Genomic DNA, 11,834 nt, shown 5'->3' with positions numbered 1-11,834 from the left:
ACTATAGCATGTGCTTAATCGGAGATGGACGTTGTGAAGGATATGGAAACTTGGCATGATTTAAGGGCGATAATTTAGGCTAGATTTGCTTTTATTTCTAAAGGGGTAATGAGCTGATTATTAGTCTTTTTACCTAAAATAGGTCACCTACACTTGTATATATAACACTCTTCCCCACTCGGAAGAACAGACAACACAATTCTCACACGCTTAGACACACATTACGATAGTGATCCTTGTACTCAGCTCATTACCATCCGAAGTTGTAACCATATTTTGATATATTGAAGTTTGGTGATCGGTAGTTGCCATCACCCGAGGTTTTTTATGCCGGAGATCATACACTGATCAAGGGCTTTTTCCTCGTATAAATCATTGTGTCTTTGCATATTTCAAAGTAAAAGTGATCCTTTACTTTTTCAACAAACCAAGCATCATACCCCGTTTACATAGAGTTTGGTTGCATTATCCTTTGTGTGATTTTTGACCAAAACAACTATAGTGATCCTTGTACTTAGCTCGCTATCATCCGAAGTTGTAACACATTAATTGTTTAATTTGAGTTGGTGATCGGTAGTTTCCATCACCCGAGGTTTTTTATGTCGGAGATCATTCATTGATCAAGGGCTTTTTCCTCGTATAAATCTTTGTGTCACTTGTGCAATTCATTTCTGAGTGATCCTCATTGTTGTTTATCAATTCAAGCATCATACCCCGTAACAGAGAGTTTGGTTGCATTATCCTTGTCTGATTTTTGACCAAAACACCTTCCAAGTGTCATTTTGGTGTTAAAGAAGGTAAATTCCTAGGCTATATGGTGACAAAGAGGGGCATTGAAGCAAGTCCAGAGCAAATCAAGGCTATTGTGAATATCAAATCCCTGCCAATGCTAAGGATGTGCAAAGATTGACAGGCAGGATCGCAGCCTTGAATAGGTTCATATCCAAGTCCTTAGAAAAGTGCAAGGAATTCTATGACATCCTGAGGAAAAACAAGAAATTTGAATGGACTGAGAAGCATGAAAGTGCCCTGAAAGCTCTTAAGGATTACCTATCCTCAGCCCTCGCCTTGATGAAACCAGAAAAAGGGGATATATTATCCTTATACTTAGCGGTATCCTCAAAAGCAGTAAGTGCGGTCCTTGATAAGGATCACCAAGGTACACAACATCCTGTTTATTATGTAAGTAAGAGTTTGCTTGATGCTGAATCCAGGTATTCACATTTGGAAAAACTTATCCTTGCTTTAATCATGGCATCCACTAAATTAAGACATTATTTTGAAACTCATGCCATTATTGTTAAGACTAATTTTCCAATCAAGAATGTTCTCAGGAAACCTGAAATGTCAGGAAGGATGGCTAAGTGGGCAGTGAAGCTTAGTGTATACGATATAAGATATGAACCAAGGACTGCCATCTAATCCCAAGCCTTAGCTGACTTTGTGGCAGATTTCGGTAATGACTTGCAAAGGGAAGTTGAATTAGAAGTCCAACAGCTAGAGGAAACTAAGGATCCTTGGATACTCTACACTGATGGAGCCTCTAATGTCAAAGGAACAGGGCTTGGAATACTATTAAAATCGCCACAGGGGGACATAATACCCCACTCTATAGCTTGTGAATTCCAAACTACTAACAATGAGGCTGAATATGAAGCCTTGATAGCTGGTTTGCAAATTGCTAAGCATATGAGGATCAGGTAGTATGAGGTACATGTAGATTCATTATCAAACACTAATCACTTTAATGGATCCTATGCTGTTAAAGGTGAAAAGCTAATCAAATACTTAGAGATAGTCAAAGAATTGGCACTCTCTTTTGTATCTTTTAGTTTGACACAGGTACCAAGGGAAGAAAATGCAGAGGCTGATGCATTGGCTAATCTAGGATCATCCTTGAAGATCCCGGAGGATATAAGGATTCCTATTATCCATATCCTGACCCCTACTATTGAGGATCATGTAGCTATGGAGATAGGAGAGGATTCTGCAATCATCCCTAGTGATGATACTCAATCTTATTCAGGATCATAGATCCTCCCAATCATGAGATACATACAACATGGAGAGATTCCTACAGGAGAAAACCCTAGGGCTTTCAAAATTAAGGTATCTCAATTTACAATATTGAATAATATGTTGTATAAACGATCTCTTGCAGGACCATAACTAAGATGCATTGAGGATCCTGAAATACAAGAAGTCCTAATGGATTTTCATGAAGGAGATTGTGGAAATCACACTGGGGGCAGGGCATTATTCTCAAGGATCCTGAGGACAGGATACTATTGGCCTACTATGAAGAAGGATGCTGTGGAATATGCCAAGAAGTGTGATCCTTGTCAGAGACATAGTAATATCCTTCACCAACCAGCAGAACTTTTGCATCCTATATCCTCTTCTTGGCCTTTTATGAGATGGGGAATGGATATAGTTGGTAAGCTTCCTAAGGCACCTGGTGGAAAAGTGTTCATGCTTGCTATGACTAATTACTTCTCCAAGTGGATAGAGGCTGAAGCCTTTGCTCAAGTCAGAGAAAAGGAAGTTATATCCTTCATTAAAAGAAACATTATTACTAGATTTGGTATTCCTTCTGAAATTGTATGTGATAATGGATCCCAATTCATTGGGAATAGAACTACTAACTTTTGTGACAGCTGGGGGATTAAGATGATAACATCAACACCAGTCCACCCACAAGCTAATGGCCAGGCAGAATCATCCAACAAGATCATCATCAACAACCTGAAAAAGAAACTTGGATCCAAGAAAGGGAAATGGGCAGAAGAGCTACCTTATGTATTATGGGCTGATAGGACAACTCCCAAGAATGCTACTGGTCAAACTCCATTCTCCTTGGTATTTGGAGCAGAATCGGTGATCCCTACAGAAATGGTGGTTCCTACTGCAAGAACAAGTATTCGTGATCCTGAAGGAAATGCTGAAAACTTGGTTCAAGACCTGGATACTATAGAAGAACTCAGGGATTTGGCAAGGATAAGGATGGCCAGTTATCAACAAAGGATGGCTGGAGCTTACAACAAAAATGTCAGGATCAGGAAATCCCAAGTTGGTGATATGGTACTAAGGAAAGCATTTCAGAATACCACCAATCCTGCTGATGGAAAGTTGGCACCAAAGTGGGAAGGCCCTTATTTGATTGAAGCTGAGGCAGGAAAGGGGGCATATCGATTGCTAACAATGGAAGGCAATTTGCTACCAAGAGCCTGGAATGCTGTCCATTTGAAGAAATACTTCATGTGACAAGGATCCATGATCCTCACATGACAAGTATCCTTGAAGGATCCTTACAGAACAGATGATCCTCATTTTGGTAACATTCTAATCTCAAACTATTTCGTTCTTTTATTCTCTTATATAAGGATAAGGATCCTGCATCCTTTATCTTCCATTCACTTGATTCTGAGTTTTGAAGGTTCAGGTATCCTTAACAAAGGACTAATTATCCACAGAAGTATCCAGTTATTTGGGCTTGACCCCAGTTTTTTGGGCTAGTCCCCAGTTTGGGCCTGTCCCCAGTATCGCCAGTAGCGCACGATGATCCTGGTACAGTTCATGGAAATGGGACCAGTACTCGCTTTAGGGGCTGACAATTTCATTGTACTGGCTGTATCTGGGATCCTACGTATAATGGTAGACGTACCATACATCCGTTCCTAAGGTTTCTAACGTTTTCACGTTAGCTAAGGTTTTGGCATTTTCATGTCACTAAGTTTGGATAGTCGCCAGTGAGGGCCATACTCCAGTTTACACACGATCCTTTGGGCTTGTCCCCAGTTATCCTTTGGGCTTGTCCCCAGTTACTAACTCTTATCTTATATTGACTTAGTCCCAAGTTGTATTCTATTTCAGGTTTTTGGAGATAAACAACCAAGGATCCTTGATCCTTACCTTCTATTAAGGTTTGTCTTATGGTTATCCTGATTATAATGTTAAAGGTTAGGATCCTAACTTGGATTCTCAGGTATTTATATTTTGGAGTTAGAAATAAAATATATTTTAAGTGAGACTTAATAATATATTTCGAACACACATGTATTAAATCCCCCATCCTTGGGAAGGAAAATGATTACCAAGTATATACAGAATGTAAACACGAAATAGTTGTCTAACTATTTCCCAAAAACTTAAACCATAAGGCTAAGGCACGACCGTCCGTCTAATAGAGCTAGTACGTGTAGGTCGTCGCACAGCTGCTTGAGCAGGAGATATACTTGGTAGAGACGCACCACTGTGAGTTCATGTCCCCCTTTTCTCTTAACTGTTTTCAGTTTTATAAACTGCGGGGGTGAAATACATGTTACTTTGATTACAAGTACTTTATACATGGTATGGTTAGCGTAAGGAGGTTTACTACTTAGATCATGTGAATGGGTAGGAGCAACATGAGGTCATTAATCCTCATGGTAGGACCGAGCGACAGGAGCGGTAGATCGATCTGGTTGTAGCGAGCCCAGCCCCAGGCCAAACTAGAAACGGACCTCGGGGTGACTTTGTGCCCAACGCATAAATCTGCTAGGTTTAAGTCTCCCTACTTGCACTTCACACATATCAATGGCCTTGTAAACCATTGGTGATCTCAATTCCCTTATTTGCTACATACCAGGATTTTATACATACAAAGGTTTATTTACTCACTTACACATGAACTCGCTCAACATTATTGTTGATTTTTCAACTTACATGTATTTCAGGGAATTAGAGGATCTGGCGCGGTATGGCACGTTTTCCCGCTGCACTAGTCACGAGGTCATCCGGGTTTAGGGAATGTGACTCTTTCCTGGACAAGTCACAGTCCTTAAACTGTGTTTATGATTATGTTATGTTGATGTTTGTTGAACAATGTTTATGTCGTTAGGATGTGTTTCCGTTGATACAATGTTGTTGTGTTTGGTTTTTAAAACTTAATCAAATGGATGATCGTGCATTGTTTTATTTCATATAGCTTTGTTATGATTAAGCTATGGTATTAAGAAGTCACACCAAATTAACCACGCTTCCGCAAAGCCAGGGTGTGACATTCTTTGTCTAGACTCGGAACTCGATGAATGTGCATTTATTCAACTGAGATTAAACATAAAAGGCTAGTGTTTAATTCACTCAGCGTTGGCTCTGATACCAACCTGTCACAACCCTAATTTCCACGTGTCACCGGTGGGCCCGGTGGGGGTTCCGTGACGTAGTTGATATCGTCATAGTCAAACATACAAAATATAAATGCACAGCGGAAGCATGAAAAGATTTATTTCAACTTAATAATATTGTAATATCCAAATATCACAAAATAGTCGAAATAGATCCACAGGTGAATCAAACGAAGAGGAAACTTGTATTCAACAGACTTCATGCATCCTAAGCTTGCGAGACTTCTATGGATGCTAAGGAGTGGCCAGCCTATTACGCGTAGTACCTGCACTTAGCCTTTTTGGAAAATACGTCAGTTTACACTGGTAAATACAATTTAACTGACTCATTTTGAAAATGTTTAAAATTGATTTAAATGCCCATGGCACAAAACTTTTTATAACTTGGGATAATTATTTGCTTAATAATCTTGTAAAAGAATTACATGTTTGTTATGCGTTCAGTGGCCCGGGTCGTGTCGGGTTAAAGATTAATAAACATACCACTTAATATAATTCCGCCGCGAGACTCCTCCCGTACCGACGATTATACTGGTTGTAATGCACTACGGGTGTACGCCTACACCCGAGTGCTAAAGTCGTGGCCATTCTTTGAATGATGCCAAGGATATCCAGGACATGGTCATTAACCCCCCAAAGGCGTTAAACAAACAAAACAACATTTTTAAACGGGTTAATTTGACAGCACTTAACCGACAATAAGTTAAGGTCAATTTCCCGACCAAGCGGTATTTTATATACCGTACCCCAAGCCCGTATAGGGAAAATAAGTTAAACGTATTTACCTAAGCAAAGTATAAATCAAATACAGCAAGTGCACGTAGCTTTTACTGGGCTCCTATATCTGGAATGAAGGTTTTTAATAACCTATTAGAATCCTAACGGGTCTTTTAATTAGCCTAAGCTTAGACCGGTTAGTTTTAAAACGAAAGTTACGGTTTAATCGCACGATATGGCGAAGACCGTTTTAGAATGTGATTTTGACCCGACAAGCTTGCATACTTGTTTAATATGGGTAACTTAATCACATTCTGGATTTTGAGACCATAAAGATATGGTTTGACCCGTTTCGGCTAAAATGGGTAAACTAGTTACATAAGCCGATCCGAACGCGTAAAGTGCGTAACGAGTAACCATAAGAGTCAAATACAAGTTTCTGAAGTTAATATGCCTAAAATATGTTGTGATATCAGAATGATACCTTCCATTATGCCCCAAATGGTTTTAAACTAAAACTATGCCTCATAAGGGCATTTTGGTCATTTTATAAGGTATAAAAGAGTTTAGTTATTATTCTGAGTTACAGGTCTGAATAAATCAGTAAGTATACTCATTTTATCATGTTATATCAGTAGGATATCAATTATATGTGAAATTTACAACTTATAACCATTCTATGCTCCGTAGGGGCATTTTGGTAATTTCACATAGGCCTAAAAGGTCAAAACTGGAAGTCTGATTTTTAAATTATTCCCTACTGTTTAAAATATAAAAATTCACTGATTATATCAGTAAGTTCAATCCCTTATGCTTAACAAGGTTCTAGAGCATACTTAGGTGCTAAAAAATGCTTAAAAAGGCGATTTAGAGTCATTTCCGGGTTCTTATATAAAAGCTGATATTTTTAATATTCCAGAAGGCTCAACATAATTTATTTAACATATTAATTTATTTAACATATTGAATCAGTAGAAAAAGGTTTGGGGTCAAAAGGATTTGTAAAACTCATTTTATAGCCTAAAAGGGCAAAACCGGTATTAACCGAATTAATCTTAGAACACTAAGTTATGCTCAGCCTAAATTTAAATAAAAATCTCCAAAAATCCCAAAATATTATTTTATATCAGTAGGTAAAAAGTTTTGTATAAAAATTTGTGTTTAGATAGGCTATATGTAATTTACGCCTTTTAATTAATAAAGAAGCTCTAAATTACGCTAATGAGCATAACTCTTAACCTACACCTCAAACTGATCTCAAATTTTAGGTGCAAGTTTATAAATCAGTAGCTAAGGTGTCTACCCTTTTACATTTCCAAAAATCCCATTTTAAGGTCATTCGGGCATAATGGTCAACATATAGGCGATTAACGGAAACATGCAAGTGAATAAGATATCTAATGAACCAAGTTGTATAATCACAGAGGTTTATACTAACATGTAAATAGGTCCAAAAGAAGCTCTAAGGCAATCCTAATCTTGGCTTAAACGGGTCAGAACTGAAAGTCAAAGTGAAAGTCAAACTTTGAGACTTTCGGTTCCAAACCGAGCCTTTACTGAAAATTGTCGAGTTGAACATGTTGGGACATGTTCTTAAATTAATTACCAAGTTATTTTAATGATTAAACAGGTTGCATGTATCCTATATTGCTAATTATGCATTAATTTGCAAATAACCATTCTGTTGACTTTTTATAATCATCTTTGACTCGACAATTAACATAGTTAAAGTGGGAATCTGGAAATACCCTTTGAGGGGTTTGTTACCCACATAATTACCTACTTATAGGTATTTTTAATTCGGGATATTAGTGAGTAATTATTGACTAATCCCGAAGTCAGACCTTAATTATGACGGTTTGACTTTTAGCTAATTAACTAAGCTAAAACGAATTTAGAAGGGTTAAGGACACTTACAAGAGTCCTAGTTAGGATTAGGGATGCTAAGGATGCTTGTGGCTGACTAGAGGATTTCCAGAAGTTAGCTTATGAGAGTTTGCAAATGCAAGTGTTCACAAGTTGTAACATTCTTCCTCTTATATAGCATTCATGGATGAATTTGATGATGCCACAAGAGTCTACAGGTGATACAAGATCATTACAGGTGCCCCCTATGCATGAAATACCATTGGGGCAGCCCCTGGTATAAGAGACAAACGTTTTAAGTCGGTTAACAGCCTTAACAGGCACCTGTCCACGTTTTCTGATACTGGCACCCTGACGCGGCCCGTGTAAGATCATAAGGGATCTTTACGCGGGTCGCCTGGACCTCCTGAACCAGCTAAACAAGTTTCATTCCTTGCACTTTTGGTCCCTGGTCCTTTGTAACGTGGTTTTAAGCTTCCAAATTGCTATTTCAGACCTCTAACTTTATTTTTAAGGGCTCATGGACCTTTATTAACTTAGTTAAGTCCTTGACTAACTTTGAGATCATCCATAAGGCCTTAGAATTCAACGTTGACGCTTTTAACCCCTCATACACGAATTTGATCATAACTTTCTCATACGATAACGAAACTTTATGAAATTTTAACCACATATTCTAGTGAGTATATTTTATCGTTACAAAGCTTCGGGTCTGCCAAAAGGTCACTCAGAGGTATACTTTGCACATGTTGACACATTTAGCCCCTGTAGTTTGTAATTCCTCAATTTCTTTCACATTTAGCTTCGTATGATCCATGATTTATTCGTTTGAAAGTATAAACATTATGTAGGGCTATTTTGGAATATATTTATCCATTTTTGACACATTGGACCGTTACATTCGCATAGTTTCCCCGTTTGTCAACTTTAGTCCCTTTAAAGTATTCTTTCTCACGTTCAGAGCTTATGACACGTGTTTATACATTATTGGACATGAATTTTCGAGGTGTTACAATTCTAATCTCAAACTATTTCATTTTCTTATATTCTCACATAAGGATAAGGATCCTGCATCCTTTATCCACCTTTCACTTGATTCTGAGTTTTGAAGGTTCAGGTATCCTTAGCAAAGGGTTGATTATCCCCAAAAGCAACCAGTTACTCGGGCTTGACCCCAGTTATTTGGGCTTGACCCCAGTTTCGCCAGTAGCGCACAATGATCCTGGTATAGTTCAAGGCAGTGGGACCAGTACTCACTTTAGGGGCTGATAATTCCATTGTACTGGCTAGATCTAGGATCCTACGTATAATGGTAGACGTACCATACATCCGTTCCTAAGGTTTCTAACGTTTTCACGTTAGCTAAGGTTTTGGCATTTTCATGTCACTAAGTTTGGATAGTCGCCAGTGAGGGCCATACTCCAGTTTACACACGATCCTTGGGCTTGTCCCCAGTTATCCTTGGGCTTGTCCCTAGTTATCCTTGGGCTTGTCCCCAGTTATCCTTTGGGCTTGTCCCCAGTTGCTAATTTTTATCTTATATTGGCTTAGTCCCAAGTAGTATCCTATTTCAGGTCTTTGAAGCCAAACATTAAAGGATCCTTGATCACCTTTTCATAAGGTTTGTCTTATGGTTATCCTGGTTATAGAATTAAGGGTTAGGATCCTAACTTGGATCCTCAATTATGATCCTTAACTATTTTGATTTTATTCATTGTTTATTTGAATAACCCTTATACCTTGACAACTGACCTTATGTTTCTTAGACTTTACCACTTTTTGAAGTTTATCGGCTATGGGATATGTGATCCTTGATCATATCCTCAAATTTTTGGATAATTTTTAATTTTTCAAGGCTTGATAAGTGTAAACAAAATAAACATAACAACAGTTGGAAAGTAAAATAGTAACGAGAATATCAACACAAAGTAAGCCAAAAAGTTAAAGTTATTTTATTAACAAACGTTTAACCATTTAAGGTTGTCAAAATTGCCAAACCACATTTCTACCAGCAAAACGTGGCCCGTCCACATAGGTTGGCAAAGGGTGTCCATTGTTTATGCGGTTATAGCAAGTGCAGGAAATTAAAGGCGGCAGGATCACAATGGCTTCATCCCCTAAACAGAGGATCCCTCCACCATTTGTAATCCTACCTATTGTCCAAAGGATCCTTGATCCTTAAACCTAAAACTATTGTTCAAATACAGACCATAATTGTTTTAAAACATCACAACCACAAAAAAACTACCACCAAACCTAAAAATTGGGCTCCGGCTATGTCTAGAAGTGTCCATCATTGCCCAATCATGCAGCTTACACCTTCGCTGCTTCTTCATCCCCTCCGGCTCCGGTATCTTTCACCTGATCCTTTCCACTGCCTCCAACCTCGATCGTCAAAATCTCCTCAGCCTCTTCATCATCTTCCAGATCAGCTAGCCTCACCTTCCAGCCTTCAACATCCTAGCTGCTTCTGTCGAAGTCGGGATCTTGGGCTTCCTGGGCCATCTTCAGTTTTGTCTTGTACATTTTGATGGCAGCGGAGACCTTTGCACCTTCCACGAGCTCATGCTTCTCGTAGTCAATGTCAATCAAGATTCTAGCTGTCTGGTTCTTGGCATCTTGGAGGGCTTTTTCGAGATCAGCTATCTTAAGATCCTTGAGCACTGCGACCTGTTGGAGATCAGCAATCTTCTTATCCAACTCCTCAACACTTCCCACGTAATCTTCAATCTCAGCAAATTTCTGCAAAAAAGACAAAGCAGTTCAAGATCAGGTGATCCTCAAACAAGCAGGATATATAAGCAGAATCAGTGATCCTCACGTCATTGAAGTATTCAAGGAACTGGTGGCGGATCAGTAGCAGGCCTTGTAGATCCTCAGCTTCAGAGTTTTTCCTCTTCTTGCCACCCCTTCCCTTAGTGGTTGCCTTGGGGATCGAGACGCTAGGGCTTGCAATGGCCATTTTCTTGGTGGATCGCACGGTGTCAAGATCGGCAATGCTGAACTTGGAGGCAGGCTTGGAAGATTTTCCGGCACCTACACATTCAAAGCAAGATAAGTATCCTTATCCTATTTCTGTTTAACTATTTATTTAAGTTTTTAACTATATAAAAAACATGATACTTACTTGACATTGTGACTGAGCCTGAGGATACCTCTTGTGAATCCTGGGTGTTTGTTTTGAATGATCTTGTTTCAGGACCGAGTCTTCTAAAAGCAGCAAGCCTTTCCTCAGTGACAGGTGATGGTATAAGGTGTGAAACAGAGACAGCTGCATAACATAAAACAAAGGGGGTTAGTGATCCTTATACAACGACAAGGTTATCTGGTGATCCTTCTCAGGATCCTCTATCCTACCATGGGTGGTCCACTTTCTTGGTAGATCCTTTCCGTTTGGGATAAAATCTCTTTTGACAAAGAAGAAGCGTCGTTTCCAGTTTGTATCATTCTTGGTGGCTTTAAAAATGGGGTGTTCTTCACCAGGTTTTCGTTTGAACAGATATCGGTGGGATCCAAACGTCGTGAGATCATACATCTCTGCCAGTTCCGACATCCCTAAATCAATCCCTTCCTGCTTAATGATCCTTTCAAGGGTATATAAAACCCTCCAGATCATTGGCATAGCTTGGATGTAGGAGATGCCGGTGAGGGAGAAGAAAGATTGGGTGAATTCAGGGAAAGGATACGAATATCCTATCATGAAAGGAGTGACCGGGAAAGCTACCCAAGTCTCAGAGGTATAGTCACTCAGAACAGTAGGATCGAAAGGTTTAAAGAAGGTGTTCGCCGGAAAGAAGTGCCGGATCCTATCTACTTGTGGATCAGTAAAGCAACACCTCTCAGTCGGTGAATCTTTGATGATCCCTTGACTCTTCAAAGGGCTGTTCTTCTGGTGATCCTTGGCGGGAGAGTTTCGAGCATCATTCTTGACGATGGTAAAGAAAGAAAAGCAGAGTAAGAGAAGGAAGAAGAGGAAAAGAGAATACCTGATTGATCTTCGGCTGAGAATTTAAAGGGAGTTTCTCTTGGATTTAAATGCAAATTGATCCTATCTCTAACTCCTACTTATAATCATGATCTTGCAGG

At 39.1% G+C, this 11,834-nt stretch overlaps 1 protein-coding gene across 1 annotated transcript; it reads right to left on the bottom strand.

Annotated features, from left to right (window-relative positions):
• Positions 1 to 9,970: 9,970 nt before the first annotated feature.
• LOC118487156 lies at positions 9,971 to 10,778 on the bottom strand. Its single transcript, XM_035983713.1, has 2 exons — positions 10,570 to 10,778; positions 9,971 to 10,490 (listed from the first exon to the last, which is right to left on the bottom strand). The coding sequence occupies exons 1-2, from the start codon at positions 10,708 to 10,710 to the stop codon at positions 10,209 to 10,211; spliced, it is 423 nt and encodes a 140-aa protein (XP_035839606.1). The 5' UTR covers positions 10,711 to 10,778; the 3' UTR covers positions 9,971 to 10,208.
• Between the last annotated feature and the right edge of the window lie 1,056 nt (positions 10,779 to 11,834).

This window comes from Helianthus annuus, chromosome 15 (genome assembly GCF_002127325.2).
Source record: "Helianthus annuus cultivar XRQ/B chromosome 15, HanXRQr2.0-SUNRISE, whole genome shotgun sequence".
NCBI lineage: Eukaryota > Viridiplantae > Streptophyta > Magnoliopsida > Asterales > Asteraceae > Helianthus > Helianthus annuus.
The sequence above is the reverse complement of the archived record's forward strand: the minus strand, read 5'-3'. Positions and strand labels throughout refer to the sequence as shown.

Bases quoted from the DNA above. Each gene is read 5' to 3' on its own strand.
- LOC118487156 (XM_035983713.1), bottom strand. From the start codon at position 10,710: ATGGCCATTGCAAGCCCTAGCGTCTCGATCCCCAAGGCAACCACTAAG. The intron at 10,491-10,569 runs GTGAGGATCACT...TCTTTTTTGCAG, and splicing joins TCCTTGAATACTTCAATGAC to AAATTTGCTGAGATTGAAGA.